This window comes from Lynx rufus, unplaced genomic scaffold, assembly GCF_022079265.1.
Source record: "Lynx rufus isolate CCGP_SWC_20201006 ecotype Redwood Valley unplaced genomic scaffold, mLynRuf1.p SCAF_7, whole genome shotgun sequence".
NCBI classification, from domain to species: Eukaryota; Metazoa; Chordata; class Mammalia; order Carnivora; family Felidae; genus Lynx; species Lynx rufus.
This window is the reverse complement of record NW_025814889.1, coordinates 38487708-38515441: the sequence shown is the minus strand read 5'-3', so window position 1 is coordinate 38515441 and position 27734 is coordinate 38487708. Positions and strand designations below refer to the sequence as shown.

The 27734-nt window shown below is 44.6% G+C and overlaps 1 protein-coding gene across 1 annotated transcript in view; it reads right to left on the bottom strand.

The window, feature by feature from the left end:
* Window positions 1–27734, bottom strand: part of PRMT8 (protein arginine methyltransferase 8) — a 95847-nt gene that overhangs the window by 26026 nt on the left and 42087 nt on the right. Inside the window, exons 3-4 of the mRNA XM_047067191.1 lie at window positions 15511–15666; window positions 12301–12364 (exon numbers count right to left, since the gene is read on the bottom strand). Coding sequence (XP_046923147.1) covers window positions 12301–12364; window positions 15511–15666 — 220 coding nt within the window. The remainder of the gene's footprint in view (window positions 1–12300; window positions 12365–15510; window positions 15667–27734) is intronic.

Sequence of the window (27734 nt, the reverse complement as noted above, 5' to 3'; positions counted from 1 at the left end):
TTTGCACATTTCTTGCAGGCTCTTCCCTAATGCCTGCATGTGTCTGTGAGGCTATAGGTCTGCTCCATCTCTTACATTAGATCGTGACCTCCTTGTATCTCAGGAAGATGTGTTCTCCTGCCTGTGGTTGCACCACAGCCTCCACTCTCAGTGCCTAGTATATGGTTCACTGAGAATGATTCCATGAACAGGACTCTAGTAGGATGGCAAGAAGCAGAGATGGACAAGAATTTATAGTCCAGTCTGACAGATTGGTATGTACCCAATATTCCTTGGGTGTCCCCCAGCATGAATGCTGTCCCTGTTCTCTGCAGTAGCGCTCTATCCATTAGTTGCTATATCTTGATCACTATGGGTACAGCAGATGATAGGTAGGAAGACAGATAGACAGATGAGAGAGAGAGACAGAGAGAGAGGGAGAGGGAGAGAGAGAGAGAGAGAGAGAGAGAGGGAGAGGGAGAGAGAATGAGAGTGGGTCACAGAAAGGCAGAAGGAATCAATTAACCCTATTAAAAAATCAACAGTCTGTGTCTCTGTTCATTTAACATCACCCTTCTGCATCCAAACATTTCTCAGAGCAGATGTAGCCCCTACTTTGGCTTGGTGAGTAGATGGGCCTTATGTGAAAGGAAAAAGGTAGGCTTCCCCTCAGCCAGTTGTGAACTGGATTCCAGACCCCATTCATGCCCTTGCCCAGGTGCTTCTGTAGAGTGCTTAATTTTCACAACCTCATGTTGGCACCCTGGAGACAGACAACTTCATTTTTGTTCCAGCCGACAGCAAACAAACCTTGATCAAACAGTTCCTCTCCTTTGGGGCCTCGATTTCCTTATTGGAGGAAGAAAAAAGAGGGGGATTGAACCTAAAATTCCCCAAGATGCTCTGCAGTGCCAAAATGCTTTGATTCTTCAAGTATGTATGAGCATGTAAAAGGCATTGTGCAAAGTTTACTGGTAGCTGACACCAATAAAGAAGATGTACCTCCAACCTCCAGCTTGACTCGAATTTGTACAAATTCCTTAGGACCAATTTTTAAAGAAAGAGGCCACATTGTTTCCATGGACCCAAATATAATTGCCCAGCTGAATCATCAGGGATATTCTTCCTGTTTTCTATAGTCACCACTGGCAACCACTTAAACTCCCAGATTCAATTTCCTAGTCTGCAAAATGCTACCTCTTATGGTAGGCTTTATGGCACCTAACCAGGGGCTACTGGCCAGTGCATGGCAGCAGGTTGGCTCCAAGAAGTGTGCAGGCATCCAACCCTTCTACATGTCAAGCTTTTTCAAGGGGATCTTAGCCACTGATTCTCATGTTCTGAGCAGCTATGGGCTGTAGAACTCTGCTCCCAATCTGATCCCCACATCACTAACACTGTGTTAACTCAAGGTTGCATTAAGGTCACTCTTTGGAGCTATGTTTTTATTCCATAAAGATGATCAAAATTTGTTCAAATAAGAGGACTATGGCTTGTGAATTTTGGAATGATTAATCATAACTAAGTGCACAACAGGGAGCAATAAACTCTAAACTCTAAATTGGGAGATTCTTCCCCTGTAATTTCAAGTATGCAAATGAGACATCCAGATTTTTTTCTTTTTTTGGATTTGTTTTCTTTTCATCTTCAGTGTTCATTACAGAAATCTAGCCATTCTGACTCATGGTCATTGGTTTGACTTAAAAAAATGGGGTGACTGGGTGGCTCAGTCAGTTGAGTGTCCAACTCTTGATTTCAGCTCGGGTCATGGTCCCAGGGTCATGAGATCGAGCCCCATGTTGGGCTCCATGCTAAGAGTGGAGCCTGCTTAAGATTCTCTCTCTCTCTCTCTCTCTCTCTCTGTTTCTCTCTCTCTCTCAAATAAAAACTAAAAATAAATTTAAAAAATTAAACCTAAAACCAAAAACCAAAAACCAAATTGGGCCAGCCTGATCTCATTTGGGCCTCCCACATATCCATCAGAGTCAGGTGACCCTACAGGTCTGGAGTTAGTAGTCTCCCCAGTTTACAGTCCTCTGTTCCCCAGAGCAGATCTTGTGTAATGGAGGAGTGGGCATGAGGGTCATGAGTGTGAGGCAGGGAGCATGCTCTGAGGTGGTAGAGCCTCTCTGATGCCACCCCCACCACAGCATGGACACCAGCTGCCCCTCAGCTCCTTTTCCACCTTGTTCACAGGCCTATTTTGGCGACACCCATGCCAGCTGCCAAACAGCTTCTGGGGGCCTGATTCACCTCCAGGCTACGATCTCCTCTTCTTAATTGTCTATTTCAGTTTCCTATTTCTGAGACCTAGCAGAGCACTTGACCCCTCACAAACATTCAAAAATCATTACTGAATGAATGAATGGATGAATAAGCAATTTTGAAAAAAGGATATTTGGGTTCAAAGACGAAAGATCCTCAAACTAGTCCTAATTATGATAGTAAAAAATTGCTGGCATTTGAATAGCAGCTTGCAGAGTGATTTCACTTACATTATCTCTATAACCCTCACAGGAACCTGTGTGGTTGGTTTTATTATTCCATCTGCCTAAATGAGAGAACTGGAGTTTAGAGAAATCAAAAGGTAGAGCCAAAGGCTAGGCCAATTGTGTAACCCTGGTACAAGTCACCAGCCTCCCTGAGATTCCCCTCCTTTGTCTGCCAGTGGATATAATACTTGACTTACCCACAACAATCGTGGGATTGTTGTGGACACCAAGCAGTTGCTTGGGAATGATGGGAGAAAAGAAACCTGAGAAGGCCAAGGATTAACCTATCCTTCTCCCGAAGGCCAGTCAGGTTGGTTAGTAGGGTGAGGAGAGGTAGAACCATCTTGAGCCATCAGGGTGGTGGAGGTGGAACTGAGACACCTCCCTGGTATCAGCCTTGCCTCAGCTTTCTGCCCTCATCTTCTCCAAGGTCCAGATGCATGGATAAACCTCTCTTACAAGGTCAGTCAGTGTAAGCCCCATTCTTGGGCCAGTGGTGGTGGGAGAAAGAAGACACCAATAACTTTACCCCCAATATCTGGTGGAACTTGGAAAATACCCTGCAGCAAACAGATCCCATAACTGGAGCTGGCATAGATGAGCCATGTGTGCTATGTAGCCTCCATATAGTAGAACCTTCAGTATGGTACCCCTCTTTCTTCCATAACCCCCCATTCACCCAAGAACATAGGGCTTGAGCTTCTGCCTTGCCCCTAGTGCATAATCTGCCTGGCTTCATGTCCTGACCTGCTCTGGCTCCCTTGAGGACTGAGGGCCTACTCTGCTTAGCTAGAGCTCTGAAGTCCTGCTAGCTTTGGCCCGAGCCCTTCCCTTCCCAGACACCCTGCACTGGCTGGACTAATACTTGGGCAATCAAAACCATCCTGGGACTCACCCCACCCCAACCTATCACCCACCACTTAGAATCCCTAGCATGGCACAGCCTGAGTACATACCCCACACATTGGCCACAGGCAGAGGATTGTGGGGGCTTAGCCAAGTAGGGTAGGGATTAAGAAGGCAGGGGTACTGGACAGGGTTTTTGAATCAGTGTGAATGTAGAAGGCAGCAAAGCCTTCCCTAGGCTCTGGGACTCTGAAATCATTCCAGGTATCACTGTCACCCAATACTTAGCGTTTACAGGCACAAAATGTCTTCCATCTCAAGGAGCTGGCACCAGTGGTCCCTCTGTGTGATACATGTCTGTCTACTCAGCAGGTGGCTTCTTCACTAGTTAAGTCTGTGCCTCAGTGCCCTAGATCCAGAAGTTTCCGCACTTCCAGTGCTGTGCTGGTCAGTGTCTAAAACTGGCTCCAGGAGGGGGAAAAAGGCACCTGCTGGTGTCGGTGGTGTAAATATTTCCACCATGGCTGATTTCTGTTGTTCACGCTGGGATGTCACCCGTGCACAGTTGGGAAGAAAAGTGCAGGATCAGCTCTCACAAGGGGTGTGAACTGTGAGCCAGTTCCATCATGCCATTGCGATCCCCCAGTCAGAAGTGGGCACCCCACTTTTCTCAATGACTCCATCATGTTTCTTTCTAAGACCTTTCACCATTTGTAATTTTATCATGATGTCTGTTCACTTGCGCTTATGTCTGTCTTCTCCGTGAGATAAGTGAGCTTCACCTGAGCAAAAAGCTTGTCTGTCAGGTTCACCATTGGCTCCCAGCACCTGGTACAGGGCATGGAGTGTGGCACAACAATGCCTGAAGAAACAAGGGCGTGAAACCCAGCCCTAAGATTATTAATAGGCTTCTTCACGAGCAGTTAGGAAAGGAAGCAGCAATTGCCAGGAGTCACTAGTACAGGTTCATTAAAAAAAATTATATCTGATTAATCTCATTTTTTCTTTTGACAGAGTTATTAGTCAAGTTAACAAATGAAATAATAATAACCATGCTAAAATTTCTTGGCTGCTTACTGCCTATGGGACACCATTGTGTTTTAACAGTGGTGTGCTGGTAGATACTTAACAACTGGGTCTCCAGGGGAAAGTAGCCCTGATTTGTAGCATTTGCTGGTTTCTGTGGTGTAAATATTCCCACTGTGGCCAATTTCAAGCCACCAAAGTGACTTCATCTGTTCTACAAATACACTGAAAATTTAACAGTTGGCCCTCAGGAGCCTGTAGGAGCCTGTCTCAGCATGCCACAGTTTTACGTGCAGTAACATGGAATCGTCACAATGACCCTATGACGTGTTGTTGCTCCCATTTCACAGATGGGGGAACTAAGGCACAAAAAATAAGGTATCCAAGATCACAAGCTAATCGGGCAGCACTGAGCGTGAACCAGGAAGTCCGGTTCCAGAGTAAGTGCTCTTCACTCCCCTGCCTGCAGTGTACCATGTGGGGACCTCCAACAGGAGCTCTGACAAGGCCTTGCCCCCACAGCATCCTTATCATATGGATTTGCCACTGGCTATTTGGCTGTATTCAAAGGCACTGATCAAGAGCTGAACACAGACCAGCCTACGAGAGCTTCCACACTCACCCCAGGGCACCCATCAAAAATGTGGGAACAGCAAGCAGAGAACAATGACCCTGGAAGAGCCATGCTCTCTCAAAAGCCTGAGTAGTTGTAAGGAAGGACCAAATCTACCAACAGGAAGTCTAATATGAATAAGAAGTGTGATTCTCCGTTTGGATTCAAGACATAGGTTAGGAGCTCCAGCTGGGCAGTAATTCTGATAGTCAACAGATATGGATACGGACAGACGACAGGCTGTAGCTGATTCCATCTCAGCACCAGATGACATTGCATTTTCCACAATTGCTAATGGAAGGAAGTTGGAGCCATGGTGTCAGAAGCACAGCATCTGGGTCCCTCCCGTCTCCGGGTTGGGCTTATTTCTTAGCACAACTCCAAGGGTGAGGGGGAGACGGTGGCTCAAACCAAGCAAAGAGTGTAGGATCTGGGAGGGTGTCATCATCGTCGGGGGATGTGGACAAAGGGCTGCCACATGACAGGAGGCTCCTACTCCTGGAGGAAAGGAAGGGAGGAAAGGAAGGAAAGGAAGGAGGTGGCCCGGAGGAAAGGAAGGGAGCCTTGGCAAGGCTGCAGGGAGGAGGATTCCCCCACCCCCGGAAACAAGTGCTCCTCACAACCACCAATCCCAAGTGGCTGGTGGCAGGGTTCCTATCAGGCGAACCATCCCAAGGCTGCATGCCCCGGGGCGCGGAGGAAACCTGCCGCAGCAGAGGATTGAAGCGTCATCTCCAAAAGTCTCAGGGTGCGTGTGCAGCCAAGAAAGAGCAAAGTGTAGAACATGAAGGCTGAAAGGACCTACACTTAATGTTTGAGCACCTACCACACACGAAGCCTGGCATTAGTCACTCTGTGAACACTGTCTCTCATCCCCGAATAGCCCTGCACGCTGTGTGGGGACATAGTTCCTCTCTGGGCAGCAGGTGGTGGATCAGAAAGTCCAAGCTATGGGACAGAGCCATCTCTACTGTTACGTTGTGGAGCATGCTCTGTCCATTGCCACTCTGCTGTGTGCTCAGGCTTCTTCGTCTGTGACACTTAATACTTTAGGACGTGCACAGGCAGGAAAAGAGAAAGGAAAGGAGGGATACACTTTCTCCCTTGAGTTTCCTGAGAAGTAAATGGGTTATAACTTTTTTGTTTCTAGAGCTATAAAAATTTTATCCATCCCTGAGCTCCTATGTCAATCTTCACAAACAAATCTACCTTTCTAAGCATCTTGGTAGCGCACTCAGCTCCGCAGCAGGGAAAAGGAGGAAGTCAAAGTCAAACAGGAGTCTCTGAGCACGTGAGTGGGCCATGCATGTGGAAGAAGCCATGTGAAGGCTGCATGACCACTGCAGGTGGCTTCGTGGAGGTGTGTGTCTACACGTGAATAAATCCAGCCCCAGGAGCTGTATGGAGGTGGAGGGGGAGAGAGATTGATTGATTCTGGGTAGCAGGTATTTTATGTCCTGTGTTGTTATTTATGTCTGTACACCTACGCTCCCAAGCCCCACACAATTGGCTGTTGCAACATTTCAAAAGCATTTCCATGGAAGCATTTGTACAGTCAAGCTGTCCTCTTTCCAGTACACATGCCAAGGCTGAGCGAGCGGGTGCAGCAGACAGGGCCCTGGGCGGTCTCACCGGCTCCACCCACCTGTTGCTAAGCCCAGGAAGGAAGAAATGGAAACAACTTTGCCTTGTAAAGGCCCCTGGGCCTGGTGTTCCCTCCTCCTCGGTACACTGTATGTATGAGGAATGAGGCATGGGGTTGGCTATTTACTTGGAGATAAGGGTTTGTCCCTCTTGGGCCTTTGCTCACCAGTAGAGAATCAAGTGTGAGCCATCAAAGTACAGCGCCTGGGATGATTGCATGCTAAGAATGCGGCTGAGCAAACTAGATGTCTAGGCAGCCCAGAAAGGGGGTGTGTGTACCTGCACAACAGTCCAGCATGGGGTGTTGAAGCTTGAGCAGTGTGGGGGCAGTGTGGTAAGCAGGGCATGAAGAGGTGGCCTGGGATGGGAGAGTAAAGTCCAAGGGGCCGAGGGGGCTGCTGCATGGGAAGCAGCCTGGCTCTGCAAGCTGGAGTCTAAGCAGGGAGAGGAGAGTACCCATGCCAGTGTCAGAGCCCAACACGGGGTGACAGACACGTCTGCATAGGGCAGGAGGTGGTGACAATGGGAGATGGTGTACATCCAGGGGGATGGTTTCAATAAGTAAACATATTAAGAATACTGGGAGCCAGAGCAGCCTGGGTGGCTCAGTAGGTTGGGTAGCCGACTTTGGCTCAGGTCATGATCTCGTGGTTCATGAGTTTGAGCCCCGCATCAGGCTGGCTTCTGTCAGCCTGTCAACTCCAAGCCCGCTTTGGATCCTCTGTTCCCTTTTCTCTGCACCTCCCCCGCTTGCATGGTTGCTCTCTATCTCTATCTCTATCTCAAAAATACATAAACCTTAAAAAAAAAAAGAAGAATAGTAGGAGCCAGGTTTTTCACTGTCAGAGAAAGGAATTGCAAACATGGGAAGAGAGAAAGTTAGAGGACCCTGCAGTGCTGGTTAGAGCAGGAGGTGGGGTAGCACATGGACTTACACTTGACAGTATGTATAGATAGATTCAGAAGCACACATTATGTAAATGTGTATGTAAACACACACACACACACACATTCTCTAGTTCTTTCTACTGAAGCAGCCTGGGGGCCTCAACACCCTAAAATCAATGAGCACATTTAGCCCCAGATTCTAGTTTCTAAATGCCATTGTCCAGTAAATGGACTCATGACTCCTTGGAGAAACAGCTGATTCTAAAACAAAGCCGTGGAAAGCACAAGATGAGACTGGAACGTTAGTGCCAGAAAATAAGAAAGCTCACAAAAAATAAAGAAGGAATGTCAAAAGGACACAGAAGCCAGCTTAAAGGTGCTCCCATGACCAAATTAGGAACAATTCGTGTATCAAAATAAGTACCTTTAATAATAGATGTAACCTATTGAATAAAATAGGAAATTAATGATGAGGAATGAAATATTTACATGGTTTCAAACCACTTCACCCAGAAAATCTTACTAATTACAAAGGGAGAAAGAGCAACTTGACCATGGAGAAGCCTGGCAGACATCACCAGAAGCAGTGATCAAAGCAAATGCTGTCGGTAACAGGACAAATCAAAACTGCATGTCCCCAAGAGCGTGCAGGAAAAAGGACACAGCATCTCCGCGAACTCCTGCCAGGAGGCATGATCTGAACCCAATCTTGCAGAAGCATCACATGCCCCCAACTGAGGGACATTCTACAGAACTCTAGCCTGCAATCGTCAAGCATCAAGGCAACAAGAGTTGAGGAGCATCTGGCCACTCCAGCCTGAAGGAAACCAGAGATGTGGCAACTAAATGCAACATGTGGTTTGAAACTGAGTCCTTTTAGGAGCGCCTGGGTGGCTCAGTTAGTTCAGTGTCTGACTTCAGCTCAGGACATGATCTCATGGTTCATGAGTTCGAGCCCTGCGTCAGACTCTGTGCTGACAGCTTGGAGCCTGGAGCCTGCTTCAGATTCTGCGTCTCCCTCTCTCTGTCCCTCCCCTGCTCACGTTCTTTCTCTCTCTCTCTCTCTCTCTCAAAAATAAACGTTAAAAAAAATTTTTTTAAGAAGGTGATTCCTTTTACTCTAAGGGATGTTATTTCAACAAGTGGCAGACATAAGCGGGATCTGAGCACTAGCTAATGATCATGGAAGAACGTTAGTCTCCTGATTTTGATGGTCACAGTGTGGCTATGCAGGGAAATGTCCCTGTTTGTATGACATGCATATGCATGTATTTGGGGCTGATGGGGCATCATGTCAACAACTTGCTCTCAAAGTGTTCAGGAAAAAAAAAAGTTGTACCTTGTCTATATATTGGAATGTTTTGAAGGTTAAAGGAAAGAAGTGATAAAGATAGGAAGGGAAATAAACCAAATTACAGGGGGTGCCTGGGTGGCTTAGTCAGTTAAGTGTCCCACTTTGGCTCAGGTCATGATCTCACCGTTCGTGGGTTCAAGCCCCGCGTCGGGCTCTGTGCTGACAGCTCAGAGCCTGGACCCTGCTTCAGATTCTGTGTCTCCTTCTCTCTTTGCTCCTCCCCCGCTCACACTCTGTCTCTGTCTCTCTCAAAAATAAACAAACATTAAAAAAAATTACAGGAAACTGAAGCAGAGGAGAGGCAGAGAGGGAAAGCTCTCGAGGTGTGAATTAGAGGGCATGATGAGGGGTTATTGGCTTCTTTTTCCTGGCATACTTTCAGACCCAAACCTCCCTTCTCCCAAAGTCAGGCACTCCTCACAGGGACTATTCTCCCCCACTCTCACTCAGGCCCACTCTACACACTGCTACCAATGGCTGCAAGCAGCTGCCCTTTGCAAGCTTGGGGGGCTATAGTTCCAGATCCCAAGAGAATTGGTAGCAAGAGACAGATGAAGAGTCAGGGGGACGGGGAAGGCAGACCGTCCCTCCAAGATCAGGCTTCACTGCGCAACTGAACCTGTACAGAGGCAGGGAATGGTCTAAATGTCCTTTGAAGGCCCCTTGGAGCCCAGGGGTGGTACTGGGAGGGTGTCTGATCAGACATCAATTTGTCCCCACCCTCTTCTTCTAACAGGTTTTAATTTTCATTTTCAGGATTGGCAGCCACTCCTGGGGCTTCCACATCAATGTAAACACACTTCAGGAGAGAGTACAGGAGCAAGAACCAAGACCAAATTTCTGCCCTACCTCTCCTACCTCAGTTTCCCCATCTGTTAAATGGGGGAAACCTCTTGCCCTATGTCACAGAGTTGGAGAAAGGGATGTCAGATGAAAACACATGGATGTCAGGCTATTGCACCCTTGCAGAGAAGGAATTGGCCAGTTTTCTTTTCCTATCTTTAGTAGGCAAGTAGAGAGCTCACCTCTCTTTCCCTTCTGCCCATGTCAGGGACTGTTCTGAGGAGTGTGCAGGATAGCTGGCTGCCCAAAGTGAACCAGGAGAGACTGGACACCAAAGTCAGAGGTCAGGGAAACATGTCCTCTACTCAAGCTGGAAAAAGGCCTCTGGACCTCTGCTCGTGGCCTCCCCAATACCGCTAACCTTTTTCATTGTCACTCACCTACCACCCCCCATCCCTTCCTCACTTCCTGCCTTACCCAGCTAAAATTCCATGATCCATTATTGAAAAGAACTTGTGTGCCCCCACCCACTATCAAAGCCCCCACCCAGGCGGCCCTCCTCACACCCAAGCTGGTGAGCGTGGTAAGGAGAAACTCACACAAGGACTGAGCTTATTGCATATCTATGCTGATTCATCTCCAGCAATCCCCACCAGTCCAGCATATTTGCCTCCCTCCCTCCTTCTGAAAGACCATTCCATCGTTTCCCACATCTTTTCTCATCCCCCTCTTCTCTGCCAATCACTGTCTCATTCTTTGAAAAGAAAATGGAAGCAACAAACTGGGGGGCTTTCCACCAGCAGCCCACCTCTATCTGGAGCCACACTCCTCAGTCTCCATCTGTTTCTGTGGTTAAACTGTCCCTACTCCCAGGGAAAGACCAACCCCTATACCTGTGTTCTGGACCCAAGGGCCTCATGACTGACTTTTCTTTTTCCTGTATGTGCCTGTCTACTGGACAACTGAATCAGACACACATGTTTTCATATCTCCTGCCCTTAAAAACAACTACCTGCCTTGGCCCCACGTTCACCTGTAGCTACAGTTCCATTCTCCTGCTCCCCGGCACAGCAAGAAGACTTATTTATAGCCCTCCCTCCACAATTTATCCTACTCTAACTGAAATTCAGTCCCCACCCCAGCATTGAGTCTGCTCTTGTTTAGAACACCTATGGCCTCCATGTGGCCAAATGCAATGGTCACTTCTCTGTTCTTCCCTTACTTGATCTCTGAGCATTCCCTATAGTCGCCCCTTCCTCCTTCCCTTGGCTTCATGGTGCATCTCTCTCTCTTGAATGTCCATCAGCCTCACTGGGTGTATCTTCTCTGCCTCTTACTGGCCCTTTCTCCTCTGACTGGCTTCCAAATGTTGAAATGCCCCAGAGCCCTATCTTTGGTCCATTTCTTCCTCCAGCTATACTTTAAGCCTAAGTGACATCATCTTGTGGCTTCAAATAACATCCATATGCTGAAGACTCCCAAATCCCATGTGCTGGATCTCCCTGAAATATAAACTCATAAATTTACTCTTGCTTAACAAGTCCACTGGATGTCCATCTCAAACCTGACATGTGCGAAAGAGAACTCTTGATTTCTTTCTCCCTCCCATCATCCCCAGAAGTTCTCTACTTTCTGTCTTCCACCATCCACCCAGTTACTCAAGGCAACAAAATAGCTCTTGCTCATATCTTTTTTATCATTTCCATATGCATCTCATCAGTAGACCCCCTTACCTCTAGCCCAAAGTGATCACTTTTCTCCACCTCCACTGCCACCACCCTGGTCCATGCCATAGCATGTCCCCTGAGCACTGAAACAGCCTCCTAATGTGTCTCTGCTTACACTCTTGAGGCCTACAACACATTCTAATCCATACCCCATAGGAAATACTTTTCTTTGCATAATAGTCTCCAAAATGCCTCTATCATCCTTAGGGGAAAAAAGTCAACCTTGTTTTCCTAGTTTACAAACCCTATGTATGGCCCAGCTCAGCACAGGGCCTAGAGGCTAAATCTCATCCAGTTGACTAATAAAAGATGCAAGGAGTTCTTTGGATTGGGGACACTTGTGGGTGTGAGTGTGTTCAAAATAGTTTTCCAGGAAGAGGGGCCTGGGAAAGGTTGCAATGCATGGGTAAGGAGTGAAGGGAGGAAGGGAAGGGAAGGCACCTCTATTTATAATCAGACACCAGCTTGGAGAAGGTCCCACTCCCAAAGGCAGCCTAATTGCCAAGACAGCATTATCAGCAAGACAGCCCATGGGCAGTAGAGGACCACATTTCTCCAAAGGCAGAGCCTGGGGTCTGCTAGGATGCCACTGGTTTGCTGAAAGGGAGAGGTAGGGATGGGGTTGTGGAGCGGGAAGAAGAGGAGGAATAGCTGCCATTTTGCAAAACTCAATAGAATGCCTACAGCTGGGGCCAAGCAGAAGGCATGGCAGCTAAGCCATGAAAGCTGCGCTGGGAATAACGTGCCCTTGGCTGACATGGCTGGGATTGGGAACCTCAGAATCCTGTGGGTTCATTCCTGCTAATAGAGCCTCCACCAGGCTCCACCTTCCCAAGGCCAAGTGCTCTGTACTTTTCCCTCTTACATCAGTCTATACCACCCAAACAAGAAAGTGTAAACCCCCTCACTCCCTCTGTCCATGGGAAAACACACAGAGGTATATCTTACTGTTGTCCAAGTGGTTGGCCTTAATGATCTTCTCTGAGTAGTCAGAAATACTGGAACATTCAATCTAGAAAGGGCACAGAACAAAGGAGAAAGGTGTAAAAAAGATCACAGCCTGTCTAGCTCCTATTTCACAGACAAATAAGCTGAGCCTAGATGGGTACAGTGACCCGCCCACAGTCATTCAGCTATTTTTTCATACAGCAGACTGAAAACTACAGTGCATCCCTCCCAATTTTCAGGCCTGTGGCTCTTGCATTGAATCTGGCTGCCTTTGCTGTATGGAGGCTGACTTCCATCCGCTGCTCCACAATGGAAGACCTGGCATCCAACTTGGGAGATTCAGTAAGACCTGGCAGGTCTCCTCCTAGCCAGAGGAGAATGGGATGAGGTTGCTTAGCTGCTGTACTCTACCCACTCCCTCCCAACCTCCCTGCTGAACTGGGCACATTCCAGGATAGGGACCATCAGGAAAATGCCACGGTCAGGGACTCAGGACCAGTCTTGAGATCCATCCTGCCACACACGTCATGCACAAGTCAATTCTTACCCTTTCTGCAGTGTTCACCTTTGAGATGGTTAATCCCTTTTAATCTACAAGTATTTCCAGTCTCCCCAAATCTCCTAAGGGCCAAGATATGTGAAAAATTAGCCAAGCATCAGCTGAGAGCAGGACCTTATGGGAAGAGTGGGAGATCAGGTCCACACCTGGGGCATGTGTCAGGAGACAGCCAGGGGATGCTGGAACAAGAGGAGAGAGTATTTGCATAGGAGGACTGAGGGGCTGGCCCACAGCCTCCATAAAAGCCTTGGGGATGGATGAGGGCACCTGCAGGATCAAGTAGGGGTTGCTTTGTCAGAGAAGATAGACCTAGACCAGGCTCAGAGCCCAAGAGGATGGGCCCTTTCCTGGACTAAGAGGTCCTGTGGCCTTTGATCCCACTTTCTGTGGGACTGTGTTTCTCTCCAATTCTTTCCCCCTCCTTGCCACGTTGGCATCCATCTGCAAGAGGCTGTGTGGTTTCGTGGTGAAGAACACATATTCTGGAGGCAGGAGGCCTGGATTCACATCAGGCCTTGGCCACTCTCTAACTATGCCTCAGTTCCCTCATAAGTGAGGAAACAGTCCCTGTTTAACGTGGTCATCATGAGGATTAAATAAGCCAAAGCATGCAAACAATTGAGAGCACTGACGGCCCCAGGCCCCAGGACCTTGGCAGCTTCACAGTCCTCCTTCCTCTTTTCCTGTCTTCTGCCCCCTGCTTTCCTTTCCCCTGTTCTTCTCTCTCTCTCTCTCTCTCTCTCTCTCTCTCTCTCTCCCTCCTCCCCCTACCTCTTTCTCTCCTCTCTTTCCCTCTCCCTCCTTCTATTTCTCTCTCCCTCTCTTCCCCCCTCCCCCTCCCCCTTCTCCTGCCCCCTCTCCATCTTTCTCTCCTTCTCTCTCTCCCTCTCCCTCTTATTTCTCTCTCCTTCTCCCTCTCTCCTTCTCTCCCTCTCTCTGGAGAAGAGCAGTGGGCAGAGGGGGAGCCTGGATCAGGAGAGACTGTGAAATGAGCCATCAGGAAAGAGGTCCAGCTACATGTGGGAGTTGTTTATAAAGGCTGTGACAGCAACAGATCAGGAGGCAGACGGATTGGGACAGTTGGGATAGTCACCACAGCTGGAAGGCGCTGAGTGGATGTCTCCTGACAGCTCCTTAGCTGGAGCCGCTGGCCACTTGGAAGCCAGTGAGGGGCAGCCCTACCCTTTCCCTGCTCAGCCCTCAGCTACCCGTGTCCCAGACCAGGACGAGGCCTCAGAGACAAGGCTGGCAGGGAAAGCAGGAGCATGGCTAGGTGAATCAAGCCCCACCCCCAGGCTGTGTGATCACAGGAAGTGGAGTCTGTCCATTTCTAGAAAGCCTCCCTCCTGGTGAGGAGAGCCCAGTGAAGGAAAGCTGGAAGGTAGGGAAGGGCAGCACTTGACCTGAGGCACCCGGATTGGCCCACCTCATCACAAGTGTCTCAGCTGAATATATCATGGCTTTTCCAGTTCGGTCTGTGGCAGAGATGCCTTGAGGATGTCCCGGGTTTCTAGAAGACCCTCTGCAGCCCAGGCACTGTCCAAGTCAGGTGCCGAGGGGGAATGCTGTCCCTGCTGGGGGACTCAGGGGCCGGCCTCTGAGGCCAAGTAGGGGTGGGTGGCAAGGGGTTTTGGAGGGCTCTGGTCAACCTGGGGGCCTGGAGTTGTCAGCACAAGCTGCAGGACAACCAGCTAAAAGCACAGAGAACAAAGCCCTACTAAAAGCAGCTCAGCTCCCACGGGCCTCTGCAAACAGCTATCTTGTGCATGTGCTGGGAGTTTGACTGTAGCGTGTCTTTAATTTGGACCAAGATTAATTTTCATATTCCAGCCTTGGACCCACTGCATTTTTCACACATCAGCCAGCTGTGCAGAGCTCTTCTTTTTCACAGTTTCTTCCCAGGTCCAGACCCTCAGCCTCCCTGTGATCAGTCCATGTGCAACTGTGTGGTGGCAGCCAGAGGAAGGCTGGGAAGCTTCCCAGAGGGTCAGCCTCCATTTCTATCTGGAAGACCTCAGTGACCAGAGCAGAATTTAAACCTACCAACTTGCCCTTCAAAGAACAAAGAAAGGAGATTGTCTTGTTATCTGCTAGGGCCTTATCCTAACTATATTAATATCAAACACTGAGTGTTGGTCATATGCTAAGCCCTGTTCTAAAGCACTTTACATATGTATTAAACTCAACTTCTTCTTCACAATCACCCCATGAGCAAGGTATTGTTGTTATGACCATTTAATAGATGGGGAAACTGAGGTACAGAAGTGAATTGTCCATGGTCACACATCTCATGACTATAAAGGCAGAGATTCAAGGCAAAGCTCACACTGCGCTGCTTTTCAAGCTGATGCTAGGACTAAGTTCTCTAAGGTAATGATAACACCAGAATGATTTTCAGAAAGTCAAAAATCCTCTGTAAATATCAGCATTTGTCAGGGCAAGGGGCCAGGAGCAATGCCTGGATGATAGGGAGTCGTGGGATCTTGCCACACCTCCTGAGAGTCACACTCAATTTTTCTCTACTCCTCTTCAAGGATGTGGCCCCAGCAAGGGGTGGACCTGGGCTTGTACTTGTAGGGAGGGCAGGAGAAGGTGGGAGGCAAGGGCTATCTCTACAAAAGCCAACAGGAGAGAGGGTGTGGCATGCTCACCCCAAACACCTTCTTGGCCCCTGCTTTGGCAGCAAACATGGAAAGGATCCCGGTACCACTCCCAACGTCCAGCACCACTTTGTCCTTGAACACATGCTTGTTGTGATACATGGAGTTCCGGTAGGTGAGTGTCCGCACCTCATCCTTCAGCATTTCCTGTTATGGAAGGAAAGGAAAGGCAATGTCAATTTATTCAAGGCACCTGGGAGTACACCAAGATCATCGACCCCAAGACTGTCCTGCCAATTTTTCAAGAATCTCAATGCTGGGGGCACCTGCCTGGCTCAGTCAGTGGAGCATGCAACTCTTGGTCTCAGGATTGTGAGTTTGAGCCCCATTTTGGGTGTAGAGATTACTTAAAAATAAAATCTTTAAAAATGAAAATCTCAAAGACATAATTAAGCTGAGTTGCAGGAGAGTATTGTAAGGCAGCTGGACCAGGGGCTACCTGCACAATTACAAACGTCTCCAGCCTTAAAACACTACCCAAGGAAGATAATTTTGTACTGTAAGAGAAGAAATTCCTGGCCAGCCCTGGGAAAGCTTCCATTTACCAAAGAACAAAAGTAGAAATTAGTGCAATGCAACTTGCTGGATTTAAGTTAAACCTGAAGCAGAATGTTCTGCTACAGTGAGAAAATTGTCATTGAACAGGTTATTGGAGGAGGTTTGTGTTTTGCGTGTTTTTGTGGTTTGTGTGTGGGAGGTGCATACTTTTTTGTTTGATTTTTTTTAAGAATAGAAAGTGTTTCTTAATCTACCATTATTCTAGTACTTTGTGGTAAAAGAGAAAGTAGGTTACCCTTTACAACTATCTCCAACCTAAGGAGAACACAATTCATCTGTGTATGGTGGTGACGCCAGGATCTTTGTCCGTTCAAGCTATCAGCAAACACTTCTGACTAACTCATCACCAGTAATATTGGGATTATAGTATAATTTTAGTATAACTTGCATATACTACATATTTTATTTTATTTTATTTTATTTTATTTTATTTTATTTTTAAGTTTATTTATTTATTGGGAGGAGGGGGAGGAGAGTGCATGGGAAGGGCAGAAAGAGAGGGAGAGAGAGAGAATCCCAAGCAGGCTCTGCACTGGCAGCATGGAGCTTGACACAGGGTTTGAACTCACTAACCATGACTTCATGACCTGAGCTGAAACCAAGAGTCAGACACTTAACCGACTGAGTCACCCAGGCACCCCAAAAAGCACATATTTTAAATGCGTGGTTAGGTGTAAGAGTTTTGACTCACATACACCTGTGGGACAACTACCATAATCAAGATATAGAACATTTTCCTCCCCTTAGGAAGTCCTTGATCCCCCTTGACAGTCAATCCCCACCCCCATCCAGATGACTAATCATCCAACTTCTATCACTAAAGCTTCCTTCTGCCTTCATATAAATTGAATCATATGGTATGTATGGCTTCCTTTGCTCATCATAAGGTTTTTGATATTCACTGACTTTAGTGCACATATCCAAGGTTTGTTTCTTTTTTCTTGTTCTTGTTGTTGACTAGCATTCCATTATACGAACGTCCATTCACTTGTTGATGACTATTTGGACAGTTGCACATAAGGCTGGTACAAACATTCTTGTATATTTTTGAGGATGTATATTCATTTTCCTTCAGTAAATACCTAGAAGTGGGTTTGCTAGTAGGTGTTTAATTTCATAAGAAAGTGCCAAACAGCTTTCCAAAATAGTTGCTTCGGTTCATGATCCCACCAGCAATGTATGAGCACTCGAGCTGTTCTATATGCCAATAACTTAGTATTATCCCTTTTTGAAATTTTATTCATTCTTGTAGATATGAACTGGTATCTCATTGTAGTTTTAATTGCATTTCCCTGATACCTATTGATGTAGGTAAATTTTCATATGCTTATTGGCTATTCATATAGATCTTCTATGATGTGTCTATTTGAGTCTTTTGTCCACTTTTTTTCTAGAGCTATTTGTCTTTTCCTTATTGAATTGTAGGAATTTATATAATTCTGGAAACAAATCTTTTTTCAGATATACATGTTGTTAATATCTTCTTCCGATCTATGATGGGTTTTTTGTTTTCTTAATGTTGTCTTTGAAAAGCAGTTTTTAGTTTTGACAACGGCCAACTTTTTAGGTTGCTTTGTTTTTATTTTTTTAATGTTTATTTATTTTTGAGAGAGACAGAGACAGAGCGTGAACAGGGGAGGGGCAGAGAGAGAGGGAGACACAAAATCCAAAACAGGCTCCAGGCTCTGAGCTATCAGCACAGAGCCTGACATGGGGCTTGAACCCACAAACCCACCCAGGTGCTCCTCTTTATTTTTTAAAACATTTTTAAGGTTTTAGGTGTTTTTTAAATTTTTAATGATTAGAATTATTTGTGTCTTGTCTAATCTTTGTCTACCCCAAGGTCACAAAAATATTCTCCTATGTTTTCCTCCAGAAGTTTTATAGTTATGGCTTTTACCTTTAGGTCTATGATTCATGTCAAATTATTTTTTTATGTGGTGTAAATTAGGGACGTGAGTTCATTTTTTACACAAAATAGATGGTGTAAGCACCATTTATAGAATAGACTATCATTTCCACCATTGAATTACCTTGCCAACTTTGTCAAAGTTTAATTAACTATATATTGGTGCATTCTCTAATCTGTTCCATATATAAGCCAATTCAAAACTAACTCAATTTCTGTAACTTAGTATTAACTTTGAAATAAAGTAGTGGGGCACCTAGTGGCTCAGTCGGTTAAGTGTCCGACTTCAGCTCAGGTCATGATCCCATGGTTCATGAGTTTGAGTCCCATGTTGGGCTCTGTGCTGACAGCTCAGAGCCTGGACCCTGCTTCAGATTCTGTGTCTCCCTCTCTCTCTGCCCCTCCCTCGCTCACACTCTGTCCCTCTCTCTCTCAAAAATAAACCTTAAAAAAATGTTTAATTAAAAAAAAAAAGAAATAAAGTAGTGTGAGTCCTAGTTATTTTACAAGGTTATTCTGTTTTTTTTTTTTTTAGATCTTATGCATTTCCATATATATTTTAGAATCTGCTTATTAATTCACAAAGAACAGCCTCCTGGAGTTGATTGGAATTGCACTGAATCTATAGATGAATTTGGAGAGAATTGATATCTTAGCAATATTGAGTTTTACAATCCAAGAACACTGATACAGACTTCCATTTATTTAGGTCTTCTTTAATTTCTCTCTGCAATGTTTTACAGATTTTAGAAGTCTTGCATTTCTTTCATTAAATTTATTCTCAACTATTTTTATTTTATGGTACTGTATATGATTTTCTAAAATTTTATTTTCTGATTGTTTTATGTCACTCTGCATATGACCTTGCATTTTGCAGACTTGCTCCCTTCATATACTAATTCTAGTGTGATTTTCCATAGATTCTTTTGTTTTTCCATGTAAAAAAATCTTCTCACTTGTGAATGAAGACAATTTTACTTTTTTTCCTATCTATATGTCTTATATTTTTTGTTCTTTTTTTTTTTTGTGCTTATTTTACTGCACTGGCAAGGACTGCCATGAAGTAAAACATTCAATAAAATAGAAGGCCGGCATCTTTGTTCCAATAATATATAAATGTCACCACTGAGTATAATGTCAGCTGTAGGCTTTCTATGAGTCTTTTTTCAGATGAAGAAGTTCTATTTATAATTTGGTAAGAGCTTTTATCATGATTGGCACTGAATTTTGTCATGTGCTTTTTCTACATTTATTAAAATGATGTGTGACCTTTCTCCTTCATTCAGATAATGCATTGACCTCCATAGATTGTCTTCAAATGTTGAACCAACATCTTGTCATAATGTATTATCGTTTTTAAATATTGCTAGGTTTTATTCACTAATATTCTGTTGCAGATTTTTCTATTATATTTATGAGACATGTTAATCTGTAATTTTCTCTTACCTTCTCTGGTAATCAGTAATGCTGACTGAGCTTATGACACAAGTTAGAAAGTGTCCTCTCCTCACATATTTTCTGAAAAAGCTTGTGTGAGATTGGTATTTTTCTTCTTTAAATATTTGACATATAATTCACTAGTAAAACCATCTGAGCCTAGAGCCATTTTTGTAGGAAGATCCCATTTTTTTAATGTTTATTTATTTTTGAGAGAGAGAGAGAGAGAGAGAGAGCACAAGCATATGTGTGGGGGAGGGACAGAGGGAGGGAGAGAGAGAGGGAGAAAGGGGGAGATACAGAGGGAGAGAGAGAGAGAGAGAGAGAGAGAGAGAGAGAGAATCCCAAGTAGGCTTCAAGCTCAGTGCAGAGTCCAATGTGGGGCTCAATCACATGAACTGCAAGATCATGACCTGAGCGAAAATCAAGAGTCAGACACTTAACTGACTGAGCCACCCAGGCTCCCCAGAAGATTCAATTTTTTAATAGATGCAGGACTGTTTTAGTTTTCCATGCATTCTTAGATCGGTTTTGACAAAGTGTTTTTCTAATGAATGTATCCATTTCAACTAAGATATCAAATTTATGGGCATAACATTGTCATAATATTCTCAAATTACCAGTCGAATATCTATATGATCTATAATGATGTCCTTTTCTTCATTTATATTATAATTTGTATTTCATCTTTTTCTTGATTAGTCTAAATAGAGCTTGTTGACTTAATTAGTCTTTTCAAAAACTAACTTTTAGCTTTGTTGATTTTCTCTATTGCTTTATTTCTACCTCACTGATTTCTGCTTTCATCTTTATTATTTGCTGTTTTTCAACTTACTTGGGTTTTATTTGTTTTCTCTGCTTCATAAAGTGGAAGCTTTGACCATTGATTTTGCACTTTATTTTTGTCTAATGAAAGCATTTAAAGTTATAAATTTCCCTCTAGGTTTTGCTTTAATTACATTCCACAAATTTTCATGTGTCTGTTTCTAGCTATAACAAAATACCATAGACTGGGTGGCTTAGAAAACAAACATTTATTTCTCACAGTTCTGGAGACTAGTAAGTCCAAGGTCAAGGAGGCAGCAGATCCATTGTCTGGTGAGGACCTGCTTCATGGTTTGCAGATGACCATCTTTACCTTGTGTCCTCACATGGTGGAGAGCAGAGTGAAAAGGCAAGCCCTCCTATATCTTTGTATTTTTCAAAGAATACTTTGTAAATTTATTTTGGTGAGAGAAGGATAGATCATCTAACAAATGATGCTGCAGTGCCTAACTATTTGTAAGACAATAAGGCTGGACCAAAACCTCACACGATTTAAAACATTACTTAAAGATTAAATAAGTATTTAAATATGGAGGGAAAAAACAAACAAAAAAAATAACCTTAGCAGAGCTTTCAGGAGACTGTATTAGTTTTCTATTGCTGCTGTAACAGATTACCAAAAACTTAGTGATTTAAAACAACACAGATTTGCTATCACACAATCTGGAGGTCAGAAGTTTCATACAGGTCTCATGGGCTTGTCAGGTATTGGCAGGGCTGTGTTCCTTCTGGAAGATCTAGGAAAGAATCCATCCCCTTGCCTTTCATAGCTTCTAGAAGCTACCTGCATTCCTTGGTTCATGGTTCCTTGCACCTTCAGAACCAGCAACTGCATCAGTGTAACCTCTGCCTCCATTGTCATCATATCTCATTCTCTAACTCTGACCTTACTCTTCTGCCTTCTTCTTTAACTTATTGGGACTCTTGTGTCATGTCTCCTCTTATAAGGACACTAATCCCATTCATGAGGGCTCCACTTTCGCTTTCATGACCTACTTACCTCCCAAAGGCCCTACCTCCTAATACCAATATCCTGGGGATTAAGATTTCAACATATGAATACTGAGGGACACATTCAGTCCATGGCATTGTATTTTCATTATCATTCAGTTTCATTATTTTCTTTTTTTAATTTTTTATAAGGTTTATTTTTGAGAGAGAGACAGAGCATGAGAGGGGGAGAGGCAGAGGGAAAGGGAGACACAGAATCTGAAACAGGCTCCAGGTTCTGAGCTGTCAGCACAGAGCCCGATGCAGGGCTTGAACTCACGAACCATGAGATCATAACCTGAGCTGAAGTTGGACACTTAACCCACTAAGCCCCCAGTTTAATTATTTCTTAATTTCTCTTGTTATTTCTTCTCTGGTCCTATTTTCAGTGCTGCTTAATTTTCAAATATTTAGAGATTATCTAGATAATTTATTGTTTTTGGTTTCCAATTTCATTATGATCAAAATAACATACTCTGCATGATTTCAATCTTTTGTAATGTGTTAAGATTTGTTTATTGCCTGGCATAGGATCTATCTTAGTGAGTGTTTCAATGTGTATTTGAAAGAAGTGTGTATTCTTTACCTTGAGAATGCAATGATCTACAAAAGCCAATTAGGTCAAGTTATTTGATTGAATTGTTCAGATTTCTACATCTTACTAATTTTGTGTGTGGTTATTTGTTCTATCAATTATCAAGAGAGAAGTGTTTAGAAAAATCTTTAACCATGGTTGGGGATTTGTATTTTTCTCCCTCTAGTCCTGTAGATTTTGCCTGATGTTTTTAATGCTCTGTGCACACGTGTATGACAATTTTGTAATGTGTCACCTTGGCCATCTGAATTTCCATAATTCTCTTTCTACTATGTCACCAGCTAAAGTGAGTCCCAAAGAAGATTCTTATGAGAGTTGGAAGGTAGAAGGGGGGCAGAAATCATTTTGTAGTGCACACTTGTCAATGATGATGTGTTGGCTCACTTTGTTGGCATGAAGCAGAAGCTGGGCCTTCTTCAGTTTCTTTGTCTCCTGGGCCAGGTGTGTGTGTTTAGCTTCATGATAAAATGCCCAGCCTCTATAGGATATGCCCACCACGGAAGTCAAAGGCAATAGAATGGACATGTCTTTTGGTCTGTCCTCATAGGGTTCAAGCTTGTGCATATTGGTTCTAGCTAGTCCTGATTTCCTCCTATTTTACATTCATATTCCTTTCTGACTAGCTGCCCTATGGACTTCAAGCTCAAGCATCATATCAGACATGGAGACAATAGCCTTACACAATTACATGAGCCATACGTATATATACATATATGTATACAGATTTTATATATATATATATATATATATATATATATATATATATATCCTACTGGATCTACTTCCATAGTAGAACTCTGACTGATACAGAATATGGTACCAAGAATATCTCCTGAATATAAGGATGTGTGCTCTGAATAGGTTTTGAGTTTTCTGGAAACTGTTAGAGAGACACTAATGACCCTGTTGCCATTGATAAGGAGGGCACTTGTCATCAATAACATGAAATGGCAAAGGAGTTACTTAAATTTTACTTACATATCTCTAATAAAGTACCTATGGAAACAAGATTCTGGTTGAGCAAGTATTTGCTTCCTTAGAACATTTTAGTTAACATGAGAAGTATAATGGGTGGGTTAGTTGGTTGGTTGTTACTAACTGTTCTAAAAAACTGGGAGAAAGAAAATGACCTCAGAGGTTTAAATTCACAGCTCAGGGTCTGAGTATAGCACCTGAAAGGTTCTATGACCTCTCTGGGAAAAACAAACACACAAACAAAAACATTTCATGTAGGTTCAGGATGAAGATTTCTTCTTTTTTTTTTTTTAAGTAGGCTCCATACCCAGCATGGAGCCCAACGTGGGGCTCAAACTCAAGACCCTGAGATCAAGATTTGAACTGAGAATCAGAGTCAGATGCTCAACCAACTGAGCCATCCAAGCCCCCTGCCAGAGCCAAGATTTCTAAAACCTAAATCCAAAGTCTAATCCTGCAAGTACCTGATTACAACACAAATTGCATTCCCATCTTTGCAAGGCCTCTTTTGTTAAAGTGAGGCATCTGTTGGGAAGGAACAGGATCTTGAAAATTGGAATTGGAACACATAGACAACATATGATGAAAGCAGGGCCTGAAGTTCCTAAATTACAGAATCTTCTTTGCCAATAGAAGTATCTTCCACCCCTGTCTGAGGGATTTAGTTTTCCTTTCCCTGAAGAACCATATCGGCCTACCTTGAGGTAGTTGCTTGCAAGGTACTACTGATTCTCCTCAGGACCTACCCCTGCCCTCTTTGCTGCTAACCATATAACAAGATTCAACTCTAAGCAAACCCCAAAGCGTGAGGTATAAAATGTGACTCATGAGGAGGTATGATATACACCAAAAGAGCTACATTATATTTCCCATTTATATAGATTGAATCCTGGGGAATATGTATGGGGATGTGTATGAAGGCTGTGGGATCAACATGGAGGGATAAAGTTGGATGGGGCCAAGTTTATCAATACAGGATCATTAAGCAGAAATTTTGTATTCACTGTTTTAGCTTGAGGGGCTTAGAATGTCTCTAACAGTTGATTTAGTTGGGTAGTTGAAACATGGACCTAGGGTTACCCTTCTCTAAATGAAATTTGAAATGCTGAACTTCGTTGATATGTTGAAGAGGAAGGTATCCAAAGGCTTAGAAGATTGGAATGTTAGACTGTATTTGTCATGTGAGGCCTACTCACCAAAGCCAAAGAACAGACGTTTCATCACAGCTATGAAAAATAAGTTTGCAAAGGGAGTCCAGCAACCTTAAAGACCTCTATGATTGCTCTTTCCTATAGGTCATAAATTACAACAGGAACTGCTACCATCAAACTTAAATCCCTATATGCAACAAGAATAATATCAACCTGGGATTCTGGGGAGGCTGAGGTCAAACCACCGCACTTAACTTCATATACTAGGTGGGTGTGGTTACAGCAAAGGGCTTGGAGCCAAAGCGTAACAGTCTGATTTCAGAGATATGTGGTGTTGGCCATAGGTCTCTAGAAAAGAGATCATAGTGTCTCTAGAAAATAAATAAATGGGAAGCATACTGAATTCTTATTTGATCTGTGTAAGCAGAAAAATTATAGGTCCAGTGAACAGAGGTCTGTTTTGAATTGCCAAAATCTAGAGTCATGCCCCTCAATTGATTCCTAGACTTGAGCCAGTTAACAGAACCAGAACCCCTTGAATGAAGGAAAGGCCACGTTCCATGAAGAAAACCCTTGTTACATTGCCAAAAATGGATATTGTTAATCTTTCTTCAAGTCTTCACCAAGAGGATCTGCAGCCATTACCACAGTACAGTGTGACTGCATTGGAGAAAGGAAAATAAACCAATTTTGGAGGATCATTGGACCCTGGCTCTGAACTGACACTAATTCCATGAGACCCATTAGTTCAGGACACCAATTCCAGGAGACCCACATCCCCAATTAAGTGACCTGTTTGCCTGTGCAGAAGACAGAGGCAGATCTTGGAGAGTGACTGTAGATTATCATAAACATCATCAGCTGGAGATTCCAATTGCAGTAGCTGTTCCATATGTGGTTTTGTTGCTTGGGAAAATCAATACAGAGGGTTGCTGGTTCGTTGTTGTTTTTATCAGTCTTAGAAATTGATTCACATCTATTTCTTCAACTCATAGATCCCATGCTTTTGAGCTCCCTAACCCAGAACATCATTTAGCCTGTCTCAATTTCCCCTGCTGAAGGTGGAATGATAACAGTACCTACTTCATTGGGTTGTTGTGATGATTAAATAAATGTAGTAAGTGTTACAAAAGTGTTAGTTCTGGCTGTTTGTGACAGCTGTCACCATTTTTATCCATGCAAGGAAACAGTTGAGGGTGAGCAGTAGTTGAGGAATGGAAGCAAAATAATGGCAAAGTTTTTGGAGGTTTGTCATCATGGCCATAGCTGGAAGTCCTTAGTGCTTGCCCTGCTGGAATTAGATTGGTCCAGTACTTCAGCAGATTCTGTTGTTGCTAAAGAAGAGGTTCCCAGCATCCCACCTTTGATTCAATGCCTTCCATCACTTCTTGGACCCCTTCTTCCCTCTAAGGCTCCAGACCACAGGAGTTAGGTCCAAAGGCACAAGTCCTGGGAGAAGAGTTGTGACTTAGCAAGGCTTCCCCTGATTGACCCATCAAAAGGGAAACTCTCTCCCCTTTCTCCACCCCTGCTTTAATCATCCCTAGGAGAGAATAGCCCAAAGAAGTCTCCAGACATTTCAGACAAGAGCATGTCACTCTTTGTTGAAAACAATTCCCAGCCCACAGCTGTGGATGCCTTTGTCTCCCAGTTTCCCTGCCTATTAAACACATGACAGCACATTGACTAATTGCTGGGAAATGAGGCCCTGAAGAATCTATTTCAAAAGAACCTGCAGCAAGATTGTCAAAAGAAGAGGGCTGGCCAGGAATGGGATGGGCATCCAGAGCTGGGGGCTGGGAACACAGCCCCACTGGCAGGCAGTCTTCTGGATGCTGAGAAACCAAGCCCAGGACCAACTGTCAAAGATGCTGGGAATTCAGAGCTGAGATTTGGGAGGTCCTGGTCCTGGCCCCCTCCCCTCTGAACAGAAGCCTCAGTAGGCACACATTTGTCACTTCCTCTCCTGTTCAAGATTCCATTCCTCTCAGAGACGCCCTGTGACAGAATGTCACAGTCTTCCTTCTGGAGGCTGAGTACAGAGTCATCGCTGGATGGGGCCATGGAATGGAAGTATAGAAGTATCCAGAATCACCTCTTGCTGTGTTCTCCAGCCCCAAGCAGTGCCCTCTCCCAAACTTGACACCTCTTGTTCGTATTCACAGACTAATCAAACCCAATCCATCCCACACCATGTTTCCTAAACACTCACTGATCACTATTAATCAGCAAGCTGGCGGTGCTGCTGCCCGCCCCTGTGAGCATCTTGTTAATGATGGGAGAAGACTGCCAAACGGCCAGCTCGGCTCCGGATGGTGAGGTATGGGTCTTGTCCAGACTGAGGAGGCAAAGGCATCACCGCGAGCTGTCTGGCACAGAACGGAGATCCCTGGTGCTTGATAATGAGAAACAAGCAGGCCCTGTCTCTGCAAAGAACAATGTTAAGAGTCCGTCCACATGCCCCCCTACTTTTTTTTTATACCAGATGATCTTGGAGACCAAATAGGGTGGAGGGAAGCCTCAAGGTTGAAGGAAGCCTAGGTAGCCACCCTGACACTGAAGACCTCTGCATTTCCCCAGAAGCCAGATCTAGAGATGGCCTACGGCAGCAGTAGGAGGGATTTAATCTAGTAGTGTCAATTGAGCTAAGCATCAGAAGTACTTCCAGATGCAAAGTGTTGCTAAAACTATTCCAGGTCAGGTTACTAAGGAAAGAAATGTTATATATGACCTGAAGGTCATTTACTCCATGTTTATTAGCTCATTCTGGACAATGCTTATATATGTTCGTGTACTAATTTTCTACCAATGTTTCATGTACTAGGTTTTTCTATCAATACATGAAATTGAGGAAAGCTGGTATAGTATTTATTTGATGACCCTTGGTGTCTTCTCCTGCTGGAGATCATACTTTCCGGTATGCCCATTGATGTGCTAACCAGACATCACCTGAGTGATCAGATTAGCAAAATCAGACAGTGCATCAAGCCCTGGGTTAGAGGCAGGGGAAGCAATTCTTGAAGGAATTACAGAGATTAATCATAGCACAGGCGAGCACATCCTAGGAGCCAAAGTTGTGGCCCAGCAAGAATGCAGCCATTCAGATGGAGGTGTCCCAGACGTCAGTCACAGGAGGCTCCATTGGAGGAATGGCTCCTGAAGATGGGGAAGGACAGGCACCAGGTACATGTCATAATTAGCTCGTTTCTCATGGTGGGTGGGGGGGTTCCAGGCAAGCCCAAGAGGAGGCATTTTGGGGAACTAGCATCTCTTCCTAGGAATCTGCCTTGAAATAGGTACCCAGAGCCACACACCTGTTAGAATTTGTCACATGAATTAGGGACAGGGTGAACTCTTGAAGATGCCCCCTTTCTGCTCCCAAAACTTCTCACAGGCCTAGGACAGGGCTCAGTGCACCACCTCACCCCAATCCCCACCAGCATGGGGAACAGGATCAGGGAAGGTACAGCAGCTCACTTATCTGCCCAAAGATGACATCTTAGCCACCAAGAATGGCAGGCTTAGCTGGCCCAGGCCTTTCTGGGCCAGGACTCCCAGAACACACACAGGACCCAGTCTTCCTCCCCTGCAGGCCCCAGGCCTAACACTTTTATGTGGACAGCAGTTCCTGGGAGACCAAACCCTGAGTCTCTCTCGGGTGAATGGGCCAGGTCCCTGAGTCTAGAATTCATTGAGGAACACTTCCTTCACTCTCTATCTCCACATGGAATTGCAAAGGAACCAGCAGGAAAAAAAATCAAAATTTCCAGGAAGA